Below are 16,108 nucleotides of genomic sequence, written 5' to 3' on the forward strand. Positions count from 1 at the left end.
AGGCGTGCGCCACCCCGACCAACTCACCCTTTTTTTTGAAATGTGAGATAGTGTGTTGCTAAGTTGCTTAGACTGGCCTCTAACTCCAGATCCCCTAGGCTCAGCCTCTGAGTAGCTGAGGTTATAGGCTTGCCCACCATTCCTGGCTTGCTCTTTTTGTTTCCAATCTAGCTCCCAAGGAGTGGCTCCTGGGTCTGTGTATGTTTGTAGTCAGCCATTATTGGTCAGGGACTGTCCTTTAATGTCTTGAGCCATTAAGGCTTTACCAACAAATGGTGTGTGGGAGTTGGGAAACTCATCCACAGGCCAAGCAGTTTACAAGCCTGGGCAGCTTTTACATTACAGGTACAAAGCCTCCTGTTCAGCTGAGGATGAATAGATGTCTGGGGTGCTTTTCAGTCTGTCCCAGGCATGCACAGCCTTTGTAAACCCCAGAGGTTTCTGGGAGCTCATCAGGATGCCCTAGACTCTTTCTGGACCTCTTAATTCCTACCAGGCCTCCAGCCTCAGGTTAGCTGCCATGTTGGCCTTTGCCAACTGTTGGCCATTTAGATTGCTGCCGTTTGCAGTAGTGTCTGTCTCCTGGGGTTTCTGTGCAACTCCAAATCATGTCATCCCCTCCAGCCGCAGAGGTGGCAGTGCAGAACACCGTAGATGGAAGAGAGGGACCAACTCTGGGCTTAGATGCCACACTCCCTTGTTCTCACTGAGATCTGGACATCCTTTTTTGTTTTTGGTCAGTTTTTTTTTTGTCTTTGGTCAGTTCCCAGAGTCTGGAAGTGAATCTCTTTGACAATTGTGTGCCGTTGATGCTGATTTGAGGGAGGTTTGTTAAAGTCCTTTCTCTGTCATTCTGGAAATCCTCCAGAATCTCTATTGAATCGTTCATTCTTTGAGCAATGTGAGAGGCCTTGTCCTTCCCCTGTATGCCAGGCAAGGCTCCTCCCTGAGCTACACCCCGGTAGCCCCTGCACAGCTTACTAGGGCCACAGTGTTTCATGTTAGATGTCCTACATGTTGGTCTGTCCCTGTTGGTGGCCCTGCAGGTTGCTGCTCTTCTTTGCTTGAATAGCTTTCCTCCTTCTGAGCTCTTACCCCCTTGCTTCCTGTTGGCAGAGCAGCCTGAGCCTTGCCCTACTCTGTCTCCCCAGGAAAGACACTGATCAAGGTGTCAGAGGCTGAAAAGCGCCTGGGAGCCGCAGAACGGGATTTCATTCACACTGCCTCCCTCAGCTTCCTCACACCTCTGCGAAACTTCCTGGAAGGGGACTGGAAGACGATTTCGGTAAGGGGCCTGGGTCCATTCCTCAGCTCTGTGCGATGCTGTCATCCTAGGAAGGGGACCCACACACAGCCCCCCACCCCCACACCCACAGATGGAGCTCCCTTAGGCCAAGTGACCCGGAGTGACCTCCCATCCCTGGGTCTCAGTTTCCCAGCCTTGCTTTAGCCAGGGGTCTCCCGAGCCGGGCAGGTCTCACCATCCGCACCATTCCCTGCAGAAGGAAAGGCGTCTCCTGCAGAACCGACGCCTCGACCTGGACGCTTGCAAAGCGAGGCTGAAGAAGGCAAAGGCTGCAGAAGCCAAAGCCACGGTAGGTGCCCTGCCTGCTCCTGCCTCAAGCTCTGGTGGGAGCCCAGTGTGGGGGCATGCGGGACCTGCTGTTTGGCATGTCCCCTCTCCCGGCTGGGGCTGGACTTTGCAGACTGGTTGGGTCACAGTCTCTGTCCCCACCCCAGGGAACTCTGGCGGCCCCAGGGCAGACATTTATGGGGTAGGCCAACCCACAGTGCCCCTAACTGGACCAAGGCACCCCCAGCCTCCTAGATGCCAGGTGGACTTCTTGCATGCCTTTCCCTGCCTCTCTGGATGCTCAGCCTGGTCCTGCCTGGGCATGGCTCCCCTACTAACTGCCCCACCTGCTGCTTGAATGCTGGGTGCAGGGTGTCCCTCACCAGAACATAGGGCACCAGAACTGCTAGCCCCCCGTATCACCATGCAGGGGCTATCTGAGGAGTAGGGCCTGGGCCATCCCGCTCCTCTTTCACTCCCGGCTCATCAGGGCCTGTTCATCCCGGCCAGACCAGGCTGAGCTGATTTGACAGGGCTAGGTCAGGAGGGGGAGAGCTGGGCCTGAAGCTCAGCACAGTCTTGGCATGCAGGCTACTCAGAGATATAAGGGCCTTATAGCCACCTCACACCCTGAGGAGGAAACTCCCAGGCCCAGGGCATGCTAGGGAAGCTTCTCCATGCTCCCCCAGCCTGTCAGTTGAAGGATGGGCCAGCCCAGGGAGCCTGGTGGGCTCCCTGCGATTCACTTCCTTCCTTGTAAGGTCCCTGGTCAGTATGGCCACTGGGGCCTCCATTGCCTCCGGTGAGAGCTGTAACAGGGTCTCTAGTCAACCAGGTGTGTAGTCTACTCACATGGAGAGGGTGACTGTGGCTGTTGGGGTGACTACTTGTCACTCATCTGGGCAGGACGGTTTTCCCTGTTACTTATGTCTTTCCCTAGTCTCCGCAGTGTGACCACTTCTCCCCTTCGGGCACAGAGAGCCTCGGGCCTGTGGGTCAAGTGAGGCAGGAGCAGCAAGCAGTTCACCCATGGGCACACAAGCGTGGCTTGTGAGCGCCTTGCGCCATCCTTCTGTGCCCCTTCCCGCCAGGCTGGCTGGGCCCGCTTCCGCCTGTGCTGTGGACTTACTAACTCTCTGTTTTTGTTCCTTTCTGTTCTGCTTTGGGTAACTTGGCTCAGTGTGAGGGAGATGTGAGTATACCTGTCCCACGTGCTGTGCTGCTTCTGGTCACCCATCCTGTCCGTGGGCCCCAGTGCCATGTCCGGCCCAGGGTGTGCCCTGGGGCTTTTGCAATCAGCTGTTCTCCCCCCAGTACCTCTGCCTATGGGGCAGTCTCTGGTTTGAGGGGTTGCAGGCATTGAAGCCTGTGAGGCAGCTTCTTGCAAATGGAGAAAGCCTATCACTCTGTCTGTCCATGCATCCATCTGTCTGGGGAGGAGCCTGGCCTTGATGCAGGAACCAGAAACAGTGCTCGGAGATTGTGGGATGGAGAAAGCTGTGGTGGGAGGGCTGTGGGTCCAGTGGGCCTCCGAGTGCACCTGGGGTCCAGGCCAGAGGGCCAGGGCAAGCCTGTGGCTTGCTCAAGCTTCTTGCCACTTGGTTCTTGGGCTTCCAAGCACATCTGGATGTTCATGTGGACCCACTGAGCCCCCAAGCCCACTCATCCTTAGCTGACTGGGATGGAGTGGGCCGAGGGGTCTGTCTGTGCTGTATCTGTGTCTTCCTCTCCCTGGGGCCAGGGCCTCTTGCATCTCCTTATAGGAGACCCCGGGGCCACCTCCTGGCCTTGACACCGGCCCTGGCCCAGGGTGACCACCCCCTCCCCCATGAACTCTTCCTCGCCAGACGGTGCCTGACTTTCAGGAGACTAGACCTCGTAATTACATTCTCTCGGCCAGCGCCTCCGCGGTAAGCGCCCCTCCCACCCTGCCCCACCCCAGCCTCCTCTGCCCACAGCCCCAGGTGCTGGCTCTGCCAGCGTAGGACCAGGAGCCGGCAGGTGAGACAAGGGCCTTGCTCATGTGGCTGGTGGCCTTGAGAGACTGGGGGCAGCTCAGATCAGGGAAGCCACAACCCTGTCTCTGCCCACAGCCTTGCCCAGTGGTCGGGCTGAGCTGGTTTCTATCTGCTCAAGGTGGAATAAATGTTTTGACAGCTGCATAGAACCTCAGGAGGGTCTTTCCATCCCACTCTTTCCCACAGGGGACACTGCCCCAACCTCCTCATGTTTCTTGAGTGCCAGGCACTGAGTGGGCTAGAGGAGGCTGCTTGGGCATGACTTCCCCTACTCAGACTCCTAGACAACTGTTTGCCCAACCACATTTGTAGCTTGGAAGCTGGGTGACCTGGGAGGCACCTGTTGAAGGGGTGGGTGGTCCCAAGTGGAGCCCAGACTCCCAGGTCCAGCTCCAGCACAGGCGGTATCCTGGAGAGGACAGTTGAAGGGAGGTAGGCTGGGCTGGCCCAGTGGCCTTGGACTTGTAGGCTCTGCTCTCTGCACTGTGGTTGAGTTAGTTGGTGTGTAGTGCTCATTGTGGGAGCTAGGCCAGCCACCTCTCGTACTTGGGTAGCAACCTCTCTCCCTCCATCTCCTGGGTAAGACCCTCTTGCACTGGCCGTCTGGCTCTCTTCTCCTGTCCTGAGCATGCTGCTGTGTGAGTTGTGCTGTCCCATCATTCCATGGCTGACAACTGTCCCTGAGGCATCAACCATAGTTTACTCCCAGACCTGTTGCCAGGCCTTCCAGTGTACCATGAGGATGATGCTCCCACTGTGGGCTGTGCACCCTGCTGGCCCCGATCCATGGGAGGTCCATGTGTCAGGGTATTATCCTAGGTCAGCTCTCCATGGGTGGCCAGTTCAGAATTGGGTCTCCTAAGTCATGGTTGGGGGAGGGGGGGTCTTTCTTCTCTAGACTCTGGATGACACTTCCCGCTCCCCTCCCTGGGCCGAGGAGAAACATCCTGGAGGGTGGAGGCCGCCTTGTTTTTTTCTTTTGCCACTGACCCCCAGTGTGACTCAGGCCCGAGGCTGCCTTTCTCTGCCAGAGGACAGAAAGGTTCAGTGACTGGCCCAGGGTCACTCGTCCTGTCCTGCCTCCAAGCAGGAGTCAGGGTGGGGTGGGGACATTTGCTCTCTCTTAAGACCCACTTAGCGTTGGGGGCGGATGCTGTAGAAGTGCAAGCAGGACTTCCCAGCTGGCTGGCCCCTGCATGCAGCATGCTAGACGGGGTGTGGTTACTTCCCTGCCTTTCTGCCAAGCCTCATTCCGGCCTCAGCTCCTGGTTGGGCCAGGGTGGGCCGAGCAGAAAAGGGTGGGCAGAGGTTGGGTGTCTGGGAGCTGCGGCAGGGCACGCACGGGCTCTGGGGTCTGGCTGTTGCCACTCCTCCACTGATGGGTACCCACCTCCTCTTCCTCACTGACCGGTGCTGTTGTGCTCTGCAGCTTTGGAACGACGAGGTAGACAAGGTGAGTTGGGAACGGGGGAATTAGGGGACAAGGGCTAGAAGAATGGGATCAGGGTCCAGACACCTCCTGTGTGGGTCAGGTATCTGTAGCTCTGGGCTCTGCCCCACACCCACTGGGGCACTGCTGGGCATTACCAGGTCCTCTGTGTGGGAAGTATTTGCTCCACAGCAAGTTAGGCTCTAAAGAGGCATCTGGTGGATTCCACCCTGCTGAGTACTGAAGGCAGGGTCTCTCTCTGCAGCTATCCAGAGGTCCCAAGTAGGCTCTGGCTTCTCCAGGACTCAGGGTTCTAGGTGCAAAGTCAGGGGTGAGGTGTCCCGGGGCTCCCAGTGTGCCTCAGGGCACAGGGAAGGCTGATAGAAGAGATGCAGGGTGAGAGCTGCTCTGACCCTGCCTGACCCTCCCAGGCTGAGCAGGAGCTTCGAGTGGCCCAGACAGAGTTCGACCGGCAGGCAGAAGTGACCCGTCTCCTGCTGGAAGGGATCAGCAGCACCCATGTGAGTCCTGCGTTCATGTCCTGCCAAAGTTTACAGACAGGGGACCCATAGACTGGGTATCTCATTCTCACCCAGCGGTACCTGTAGCTGGGTCTGGCAAGAGATGGATGGGGATAGCCCACCTGAGGCCAGAGGTTAGAAGGAGCCCCAGTCTTTTCCTCCCAGGTGAACCACCTTCGCTGCCTCCACGAGTTTGTCAAGTCTCAGACGACCTACTATGCACAGTGCTACCGCCACATGCTGGACCTACAGAAGCAACTGGGCAGGTGTGGCTGGGCCCAGGTCCCTGGGGGCCCCTATCTCCCTGACCCAGTGAGTGGCCCAGGCCTCTAGCCAAGACCCTTTTCTTGAGCTCACAGAAAGCCCCTTGACACACAGGACTGGAGGGCTATGGCCAGAACCCCACCTGAGTGGCTGCCCTCAGTGACTACTGAGTCTCATAGGGCTCCGAGAAGTTTCTAGAGTGGAGTAGGGAGGAGGGCAGGGACAAGGGGGTGAACTATCTCAGTTTCCTTTGCTTTTCCTCTTGTGCTGCCAGCTCCCAGGGTGCCATGTAAGTCACTGGGGGTGAGGCCCTTGGGAGTGGGGTGGGCACTGGCATTGGGACGTCTTGTGGGGTCAGCTCTGGTTGCTGAGGTACCCTCTCCCTCTAGATTTCCAGGCACTTTTGTGGGTACTTCGGAGCCTGCCTCCCCACCCCTGAGCAGCACATCACCCACCACCACTGCAGCCACTATGTCTGTAGCACCCACTGTGCCTGGCCTGGCCCCTCCAGGGGAGGCGGCACTGTGCCTGGAGGAGGTGCCCCCCCCTGCCAGTGGGACTCGCAAGGCCCGGGTGCTCTACGACTATGAAGCGGCTGACAGCAGTGAGCTGGCCCTGCTGGCTGATGAGGTGGGCCTGGGGTCGTGAAGGGGGCAGACAAGAGCTGGACTAGGAGCCACCAGACCTGAGACCAGGACCAGGCTCACACAGCCCACATCAGTCTTGGAGTCCTTGAGACCCTGGGGGTGGGGTGGGGTGGGGGGGCGAGTACGGCTCTTAGGAAGCAGTCCTTGACCTGTGACATCTCAATTCTGCTATGAAGTAGCTGCTGCCATTGCAGTGACTGATTCCCCACTTAGTCCTGGGGCCAGTTCTCCGCTTGTCCAGGGCACGAGCTTCCCCTCTGCTCCCCCCCACAGCTCATTACTGTCTACAGCCTGCCTGGCATGGACCCTGACTGGCTCATTGGCGAGAGAGGCAACAAGAAGGGCAAGGTCCCTGTCACCTACCTGGAACTGCTCAGCTAAGCGGCCCCTCCCAGGCCTGCCACCCTTGTCTCCTGGGGACACAGCTGCTTAGGATGGGGGCCTAACCCCATTCTGGTCATGCCAGTTGTCCAGCTAAGGAACCCCACAAGGCGGAATGGCTCCAGGCCCCTCTGCTAGCCCTGCTTTTGACCTGTACCCCTGCACGCCCGAGGTCTCCCAGTTCCCCTAAGGAGGGAGGGACACTACATTTAGCACCATGGGCCCAGGATATGCTGGGGACACCTTGGCATGAAAAGAGCATCAGCCTTTTAGTAGCCAAAGGTCGAGGGGGACAGCAGAAGGCAGGCAGGGCTGACAGTCTGGGACAGGAGGGTCTAGTAACACCACAAGGGTCAGCGGGAGCAGCACCACCCAGTGTTCCCCTCTCCCTCCCAGCTCTGAGCTCTGAGGGTGGTGGCTACAGCCCTCCCTCAATTTTTAACTGGTATTTTTACTCCTGTCTGTCTCGTCTGCTCATGCTTTAGCAAATAAAACCCTGTGTGCAACTTGTCGGGCTCCCATGAGGGTCTGATGCACAGGCCACTCCGAAAGCAGTGATGGGATGACCTCATTGGCCCCTTCTCTGGGTAGGCTTGGTGTGGAGGGTGTGAGGTACCATGGCAGACTGCTCCCAGAATGCAGGGCAAAGGGACAGTTCTTACAGCGTCCTAGTTACACGAGGCTCCGTGTCTCCCGGCAGCACGGTTCCCACGCATGAAGCTGCAATAAACACTTCATTCCTGTGAACTTTCCTAGATCTGGACTGAGGACTGTAGTCATTTGCCCACCACTGGAGCTCAGGCAGCCAACAGCTGGGGCCTTCTGTGGGCTTGGCCTAGAGCCTAGCACATGCCTCCCCTTCATAGTAAGGGATGACAATCACCACCTCCACTAGGCGCTAGGTGGTCAGGTGGGGACCTGAGCCCAGGTCAGCCTGATTATGGGCACAAGTGTGGCCATTTGGCAGATGGCCCCAATGGGCAGCTGTTAGCTGGGTCTCTGCAGGTAGGAGGAGCTACAGGTGAGCAGCAGTGCAGCTCCAGAAAGGCCACCCCCGGAGTCCCTAGACTCCTGACTCCCCCTTGCGCAGCCTGTCCCAACAGTGTCCCCAGGACTACTGGGCAGGTGCTGGCCAATCAGCCCTCCGGAGATGTCTTGCCGTCCTCAGGCTGCCTCCTCACCCTGGGCCAGGGGGAGGCCACATGTCCAAGGCTCTGAGCCCTACATCGTCCCCAAGCTTTGAAGGCATACCTCACTCCACTGTCTATAAACAGTACTTTAATATTTGTATAAATAGACCACAGTATTACCAAAAAACCGCAAGAACAGATCATGGAAAACCCTCATGCCACACACAGGCTGTCCTGTGCTGCTGGCACCCAGCACCTCCCTGGCCTGTCACATGCCACGGGAATGCTCAAAGGAAAAGAACCACCTCAGAGATGTGACAGGGCCTGAGCACCCAGTCCCTCAGCTCCCTGTTGGTGCTGTTGATTTCTCAAGCTGTTGCAAAAATAATGTCAGTGGGCGGTGGTTGGAGTCGTGGCTACTTAGGAGAAAATGAAGGGAGCTGCTCTCAGTGGTCAGGCCAATAGTCTCTGCATGGCTGGAGCTGTGACTCAGGCTGGTAGGGAGCAGCACACTACTACCCTATCTCTGCACGTGCTGGATGAAGGCCTGCACCAGCTGGATCACAGGCTCCTGAGACTCTGGGCTGGTTTTAGAGGCAGAGGTGGCCTTGCTCTGGGGCGAGGGCAGGAGGCCAGCAGCAGGGGAGCTGGGGGCTCCCCGTCGGAAGTATCGTGAGAGGCTGGAAAGCAACGTGCTCTACAAGAAAAGCAGCAGCTCGATGAGGCTCAGCACCACCGGGGCCTGACCCTGAGCCCATAGGATTGGCTGTCCCTGCTGGCCAGCCCGCCACCTAGTGCCCTTCTCTACCCGTCCTTACCAACTCTGAGCTCAGCTCCTGCTTCATCCGCTGTTTGTCCCGGGGGTGCACAGCTGGGTCCCTAAGGTACCGCACTGCCTGGGAGATGAGCAGGTAGAAGCAGTTTTCCATGGTGAACATCAGGAGGGACCTGGAGAAGGCAGGTTTGGGCACTGCTGCAAAGGGCCCACCTGAGTGCAGCCAAGCCACTTAGCCCTCATCCAGTCCCAGGTCTTACTTTACCGTCCGAGTCCCTTCTGCCTGTGTGCTGAGACCCACAGCCTGGGTGAGGGGCTCCTTTTTCTTGTCCAGCTAGAGGAAAAGAAGCAGAAGAAAATCAGACGGCAGGAGCAGCTGCCAGTTCTTGAGAGCGTCCTACACAGCTGGTCTCTGCACTTCAGGTTCTCGTTACCTCACTTCATCCTCACAGAAGGTCAGGCTGCATGGTGTGTTCCATATCACTAGGAAGTGGCAGACTGCGAGGAGAGTTGGGTGGAGGGGCCAGACCTACCTCCCCGAGCATGTTGAGGGCCACATTCACTGTGGCCAAGAGGGTTCCGAAGGAGGGGGCCACTTCAGAGTCAAAAGTGGGAGTGGTGAAGCTGAGGGCAAACAGGAAGTTGTATTCAGCAAGATCCAGGGACTGCAAGGCAAGGACACACTCTGGACCTAGAACCCTGGCAGCTCCCCAGAGCAGACAGCACAGTGCACTGCAGAGCCCAGGTTCAAGGCTGGCTGCCAGGAGCCCAGTGGTATGAGGCATGGTTGGTACCTGATCCAACAGGATCTGGCAGACATCTGGAGTGAAGTGACGCAGGGCTGCCAGGGTCCTGCTGAGAATCTTGAGCAGGCCATACTGGACGGTGTGCAGGGCTCGCTGCTCTGAGGCCTCTGTGTCAGCCGAAGGCTGCTTGGAAGAGCAGCTGGAGGGGATAGCAGGAGCTGTGGTGGTGGTAGATGGCCGCTGAACTCGAGGAGTGACGGCCGAAGGGAGCCCATCCCCATTTTTGTTCTGAGAGGAGTCAAGAAATAAAGGGTGAGTCCAGGAGTCCATGGGTGAGGCACTGCGAACAGTGACGGGCCAGGGGCATGGTTACCTGCAGGTAGTGCTGCAACATCTTGCGGCTGTGCAGAAGGGAGGTACAGGCCTGGCATAAGTAACCCAGGTTCACCTGGGACATAGGAGGGACAGGTAAAGCTCTGGGGAGACAGTCCCACAAACAGGCCTCCCCTCTCACTGACTGATCCTATAGCCTAACAGTCATCCAGCCACCAGCAGGACTCGGGCCTGGGCTGTTTTCAGTTGCACGTCTGGCACATTCAGGGTCCTCAGCAGAAGATGGGGATTGCTATTTCCACACCACAGGACAGAGGTGACATGACCTGGCAAAGGTCACACAGGCAGCAACCCATGGCAGTAACCTGCTACCTCCAAAGCCTGTGGAGCATCTCCAGCTTCAGGCCTACTCCTGAGAACCCAAGTTGACCTCATAGAGCGCAAGTTCTCAATCTACACAGCCTTGCTCTGCTGTGGAGGAAGAACTGAGCCCAAATAAGCAGCTTGAAGCAAACCTATGTCCCTAAGCAAGAATGAACTGGGAGAGTCTGTAGTTCACTGGGGGAGGGGGTGTGCCCACAGCCATCCTGCCCCCATCACCTCCCTAGACCCTCCAAGAACAGTACCAGAGGCTCACCTGAACATCACGCATGAGCTGAGGCAGGTGGAAGTGCCATTCCTTCCTGAAGTGGGAGAGCTGCAGGATGAAGCCCACAGTGTGGTCTGCTTCCTCCAGGCAGGCCAGACTCTGCACCGTCCTCACTGCATTGAGGCACTGAAAGGGCAGGACAGCAGGAAAAGACACAGGTCAGGGACTAGCACACCATGTCTACCTAACTGTGGAGGTTAGGTACTGGGCCCACACATGCCGACGTGACCTGGTGTTGATAGCAAAGGGTTCTATCAGTACAGACCTGAGACTGGATCACTCAGCGGCTCTGGCTGGCAGGTTAGCCAGGGTTCTTAGAACATCTCAAGCCTAATACCCACCTGCCCCAAGTGGCTCCAGGTATCCACTCCCGGGAGGCAGGCAGCCCCTCACCTGCAACGTCCGCTCCTGATGGACACCCACGAAATCCAAGGCCTCAGTCAGGAAGTTGTAGCGCAGAGTCTTCAGCAAACGCTCCATCAAGGACATGGACAGGCGGTAGACCCCTGGCCAGGAGGGGGCATCCAAGGACTTCCGAGAGCTGCTGGGTGTCTAAAGCAAATGGCACATAGGCTCGGATGTGGACCTCGGGACCACTGACAGAGCAGCAGGACCTCGTTGTGGCTCAACTGCCAGAAGAGAAAATCTCATACAGTGGGCACAGCTACCACTGGCATGAGAAGAGCTGGGAGGGGCATAGCCAGCAGACTGCGCACAGCAGAGGTAGACCCCAGGTTCCAGACTAACCAGCTATGTCAACTGGGCTGTGTCCCTGCCCTACTCTGGCCTTGAACATGCTCTATGTTTGGAAAAAACAAAATTAGATGCTTTAAAGGGAGACTAGGCTAGAATACTCAATTCAGACAAGAGGGAGGGTTCTGTGATGCTGGGATACATCTACCAGTGAGAGATAACTGAGGTACCTAGAGGGCTGGGGTGGAAAAACTACAAGTACACACTGCCTTTTGGGGAAACAAACTGCCTGGCTAGAGGTCTGGTCCCAGGGTTCTGTTCTCAGCCTAATTTGGTAGTAAGAAGTGTTCACCCCATCTCTCCAAGCTGGTGGACAGGACCCAGAGGCCAGGTGGCATCCTTTTTAACCCCCAGTTTTTTTGGTGCTAGGGACTGGACCAGGGCCAGCCTCATGCCAAGCACATGCTCAGGTGCCTTCTGTTGGCTGCTTCACTAGCCTGCTGCTAAGAGTGGGGAATCAGTGCCGCTGGTACACTGGGAAAACCAGTGAGAGGAGAGCAGCTTCCAGGGCAGAGCAGCAGCAAGGTGGGGAGGGCACTTCCACCTATGAGTGACAGGGTCAGGCTCCTGGAAGGTCTTGGGACTTACCTGTCCAGTGCCATTGCTGCTAAGCTGGTAGACACTCAGGAGGGGCAAACAAATGCTCTGGGTGATGCCAGCTCCAGCCACTGCTGTGGCTCCCTGGAAGGAAAAACCAAAATTAGATGGAGCCTGCTCTTGTCCCTCTGTAACTGCAGAGCCAGGCCCTGTCCTCTGGGAGCATCGGCCGTTCACACAAGCAGGGAGGCTCCTCCACCTGAACTGGCCTCCTACCTGTTGGGTGCGAGCCAAGGTAAGGAGCAGGTGCAGCGCGGCCTCAGTAAAGTGCAGGTTCTGCTTCATGCGGAGGCTCACCTCCAGGGTGGTGAGGAGCGTGGGCAGGATGGGGAGCCTCCGGGTCACCTGCAACCATGAGTCCCCATCCTCATCTACCTCACAGAGCTCCTTGGCCAGATGCAGTCCCAGGACACAGACCTGCTGAGGCCAAAGGGCAAAGATGTGTGAACGGGAAAACGCAGGCTAGCAGGGAAGAGCGTCAGCTCTGGGCCTGGCTGCCCTACACTCCTTTTGGAAGTGGACTGATACAGCACCTGCTCTTCCCACCCTACTCCTTCCTCTCCTATGCCCAACTCGAGGGATGGCAATCCACCCACCCAAACATACGCCTTCCACCTGCACGGTCCGTCCTACTCTGCCACTGGCACTCTGAGTGGCCCTACCTCTTGCTGACCATAGCACCTACCTTCAGGTGTATCACCAGGGTTTTATACTTTTCTTCTTTGAGATAGGATCTCCCTGTAGCCCCAGCTTGCCTGCAACTTGCTATGTAGACCAGGCTAGCCTAAATCAGCGATCTGGCTGCCTCTGCCTGCTGAGTGTGGGGCCCCACCATACCCAGCTAAATTAATTTTTTTGCGGGGGGGGGCAGCGCTTAGGGACTGAATCCAGGGTCTCCTGTATGTTAAGCAAATGCTTTACCACTGAGCCTCAGCCCCAACCCTTAACCCTTATCCTTCGTTTTAAATCCTCAAGTTGTTTCCTGTCACCCTGGTCTGTTGTTGCAGGTGGCACCCCATCCACTTCTGCCCTCACTTCAGTCTGCTCATGTCAGCCACCGTTCAGGCCACCAGAAGAGGCTGCCCCAAGGCTGGCCGTGCACTCTTCTCATTACCCAAATCTCTCCCGCCTACCTCTCTCATGAAATGGCAGCGAGGTAGGAGGGGAGCTGGGCCTACAGCCTCATCCCCACAGGCTCTGCGGTTCCTCAGGCTCTCAGCTCCCTGCTTTCTCCCAGACAGTGGGGGCTGTGAGGGCAGCGACTGCTGCCAGACCATCTGCCTGACAGACACTGGGCAGGGGAGGCAGCCTGCTAGGACGTCCTCACCCCATCACGTTGGTCCTTGTGCCGGGGCCGGGGGCAGTCATCTGTCTCCATGCTGTCCTTGTCCTCTGCAGAGCTGCCGGATGCCAGGCTGTGGCGGGTCTGATCAAAGAGTGCAATCACCTCTTCTTGGAGGGTCTCGCAGACGTTCAGCACCAGCTGGGAGTACTGGGGAATGTCACTTACTGCACAACAGATGGGAAGGGGACACTGTCACACAAGGCAGGCCATTCTCGCCATACATGAAGGCCGCCTTCATGGCAGGGGCTGAGAATGTAGGTAGGTACTAGGAGGGTGGGTGGCACACTGTGGGAGGGGAGCGGACAGTGGGAGTCATGGCCTAGCTGCCCACTCACCTCGCATCTCCTTCATCTGTAACACCGTGATGAACGCAGAAAACACCTTGGCTTTGGTCTTCTCCATGAGCTGCTGGTCTGCCTGCAGTACCCCCTCCAGGACCTCTGTTAAAGGTCCAAGGATCTTATCCACAGCACCCAGCTCTCTGGAAAAACACAGACGGAGGCAGCATCCCTTACTGCCCTTGCTCCATCTCTGAGACACTGGCAGTCTGCTTCTGCAGGTGGTCTGCTAAGTCGCTCCACTTCCTGTGATGGATGTTAGCCCACTCTCCCAGGAAGGGGAAAGATCAGTCAGGAAGGGTGGGTGGGCACTGCTGAAGTGGCTAAGGCCTCAGTTATTCCTAGGAGCGCACTTACCTCTTCCACTGCCGGAGAAGCACCAGCAGCAGAGTGCACATCATGGAGCCGAGGCGGAGGCAGTTCACTGATGCTGCAACAAGGAGCTGAGGGGAGAGACAGCAGAGCATCAGTCCGACTTCCTATGAGCAGACGCAGCAGATTTGGGTCCCACCCACAGGGTACTATTCGCCTTGTGCCTTCCGTGCCCGGCACTGACCTCTCCGGTGGTGCAAGGAGCCGCGAGCACCTGTTTACCACTGCAGCCTCACCTCCCAGGCCACCTAACTGACCACTGTGCAATAGGCAGGCAGTTCGTGAGGACTCTGTGGCCTTGGGGGGGATGGGGGGTGGAGAATCTCCCAGATGCACTTACTAATGCTTTGGTCCCATCAAGCACATCAAGGAAAAGCTGGCCCCGCACTGCAGAGTCAGTCAAGTGCAGGATGTCTGCCTGCAAAGAGACAGTCCCCAGACTTTAGGACCCAAAACACACGGGGTCCGAACAGGCAACGTGCAATTAAGTCTCTGATCAAAATAGGCGTTGGGGCACTGCTGTTTCTCTGTCCACCTTAGAAATAGCCAGAATCAAGCCTAGCTTTGCCTCCTCTTCGGAATTCCAACTTTCCTCCATTCAGCAGCTTTCCAAGGTTTCCCGGGGTCCAGGCACGCTGCACCCTCCACATGGCCTATGACTCATCTGAGCTCACTCTAGCACAATCCTCCTCACCACCTCCATCTTTTTAGTTTATTTATTTATTTTTACTTTATGTATATGAATGTATTGCCTGTATGCATGCATGTAAGTGCACCTGTGTTATGCAATGCCCATGGAGGTCAGAAGAGGGCACTGGTTCTCTTGGAACTGGAGTTATGGATGGTTGTTAGCTGCCATGTGGGTGCCAGGAAGTGAATGCATGTTCTCTGCAAGAACAGCCAATGTGTTTAACTGCTGAGTCATCTCTCCAGCTCCCCTCTTTTGAGTTTTTGAAACTGTCTCACTATGCCATTGTCAAGGCTGGCCTTGAACTCACAATCCTCTGCCTTAGCCTCCCAAGTACTAGCATGTGCCAACCTGGCTTCTTGAATATACCAGGTGTTTTCCTGCCTCTGGACCTGGCACCTGTGATTCCATCTGCCCAGACTTCTTTCCTGCACAGGTGCACACTTGGAGGGCTCCTTCCCATACTCAGCTGGGATGGCCCTCCTCAGAGGTCTGCCTGACTACTCTCATTTCACACGTTCACCACCACATCGCCATTACAGCAAAGTATTACAACCTAAATTTACATCGTTCATCTGGGAAATGACACTTTCCCTCCCTCAAGGCTACTCTCCATGACTCTACCTCTGCCTTACTCAGCTGCATCCTCAGTGCCTGTTGGCATACGGCAAGCATTCCACTAACAGCCATTAAACGAATGAAGGAAGGCATGATCAAGATCCTGGAATCAACCAGGTCAGGTTCCCAAGAAGACAGGATGGCAGAGCTATGCCGTAAGAACTGCTGCTTGGTTAGGTCCTGGCAGGCAGGTGACACAAGCATCATACCCTCCAACAGCTGAGCTTTGCAGTAAGTGTGGAGTCTCAGGGGTCTATAGCCACACAGCATGGCAAGAGCATGCTCACACCTGCTCCTTTTAGGCTCAGAACTCTGGACACACAGGCAGTCTGCCCTGAGGACAATCGTGGAGATGTACAAGGTTGCTGAAACAAGGAGGCATCTGCCAACATCAGGTTGTTATTGAGGTCAAGAGCTTAACCCAGAGTCCCCACAGAGTAGTTCAACAGCACATCCTATGACACAGCACGACGGATCAGACTAAGAAAAATACCAAGAATGGTGCACTTTCCCCAAATGTCCTTTCTCCCTCTCTCTAAAAATTACTGCACTGGTGCAATGCCAATCAAAAGCCCCATGACATTTTTCACAGAATTGGAACAAACCATCCTAAGATTCATATGGAAGCACAAAAGACCTCGGATAGCCAAAACAACCCTGAACACTAAGAGCAATGCTGGGGGGATTCCTATACCAGATTTTAAGCTGTATTACAGAGCTATAGTCATAAAAACAACATGGTACTGGCACAAAAATAGACCCATAGATCAATGATATGAGTACATGCAATTTGCAATTTCAGATATTTGACAAAGGGGCCAAGAATATTCACTGGAGGAAAGACAGCATGTTCAGCAAATGGTGCTGGCAAAACTGGATAACCGACTGTAGAAGAATGAAACTAAACCCCTATTTTTCACCTTTCACCCTG

At 56.2% G+C, this 16,108-nt stretch overlaps 2 protein-coding genes across 10 annotated transcripts in view; one reads left to right on the forward strand and one right to left on the reverse strand.

Moving 5' to 3' along the window:
- The window catches only part of Sh3glb2 (SH3 domain containing GRB2 like, endophilin B2), a 16,479-nt gene extending 8,889 nt beyond the window's left edge, over positions 1 to 7,590 (forward strand). Inside the window, exons 4-13 of one of the 9 annotated variants that reach the window (XM_008826044.3) lie at positions 1,152 to 1,285; positions 1,503 to 1,595; positions 2,754 to 2,765; positions 3,421 to 3,483; positions 5,021 to 5,044; positions 5,452 to 5,541; positions 5,707 to 5,807; positions 6,080 to 6,094; positions 6,195 to 6,435; positions 6,726 to 7,590. In XM_008826044.3, coding sequence (XP_008824266.1) covers positions 1,152 to 1,285; positions 1,503 to 1,595; positions 2,754 to 2,765; positions 3,421 to 3,483; positions 5,021 to 5,044; positions 5,452 to 5,541; positions 5,707 to 5,807; positions 6,080 to 6,094; positions 6,195 to 6,435; positions 6,726 to 6,833 — 881 coding nt within the window. In that variant the 3' untranslated portion in view covers positions 6,834 to 7,590. The remainder of the gene's footprint in view (positions 1 to 1,151; positions 1,286 to 1,502; positions 1,596 to 2,753; positions 2,766 to 3,420; positions 3,484 to 5,020; positions 5,045 to 5,451; positions 5,542 to 5,706; positions 5,808 to 6,079; positions 6,095 to 6,194; positions 6,436 to 6,725) is intronic. The other 8 variants (XM_029560263.1, XM_008826067.3, XM_008826049.3 and 5 more) reach the window with 8 other exon arrangements.
- Positions 7,591 to 8,096: 506 nt separating this feature from the next.
- Positions 8,097 to 16,108, reverse strand: part of Nup188 (nucleoporin 188) — a 69,809-nt gene continuing 61,797 nt past the window's right edge. Inside the window, exons 31-44 of the mRNA XM_008826086.3 lie at positions 14,212 to 14,289; positions 13,857 to 13,942; positions 13,497 to 13,642; positions 13,144 to 13,325; positions 12,033 to 12,233; positions 11,808 to 11,900; positions 10,860 to 11,018; positions 10,455 to 10,592; positions 9,858 to 9,932; positions 9,533 to 9,772; positions 9,272 to 9,403; positions 8,999 to 9,072; positions 8,782 to 8,911; positions 8,097 to 8,660 (exon numbers count right to left, since the gene is read on the reverse strand). Coding sequence (XP_008824308.1) covers positions 8,484 to 8,660; positions 8,782 to 8,911; positions 8,999 to 9,072; positions 9,272 to 9,403; positions 9,533 to 9,772; positions 9,858 to 9,932; positions 10,455 to 10,592; positions 10,860 to 11,018; positions 11,808 to 11,900; positions 12,033 to 12,233; positions 13,144 to 13,325; positions 13,497 to 13,642; positions 13,857 to 13,942; positions 14,212 to 14,289 — 1,911 coding nt within the window. The 3' untranslated portion in view covers positions 8,097 to 8,483. The remainder of the gene's footprint in view (positions 8,661 to 8,781; positions 8,912 to 8,998; positions 9,073 to 9,271; positions 9,404 to 9,532; positions 9,773 to 9,857; positions 9,933 to 10,454; positions 10,593 to 10,859; positions 11,019 to 11,807; positions 11,901 to 12,032; positions 12,234 to 13,143; positions 13,326 to 13,496; positions 13,643 to 13,856; positions 13,943 to 14,211; positions 14,290 to 16,108) is intronic.

Source organism: Nannospalax galili, unplaced genomic scaffold (genome assembly GCF_000622305.1).
Source record: "Nannospalax galili isolate Female #2095 unplaced genomic scaffold, S.galili_v1.0 scaffold290, whole genome shotgun sequence".
NCBI lineage: Eukaryota > Metazoa > Chordata > Mammalia > Rodentia > Spalacidae > Nannospalax > Nannospalax galili.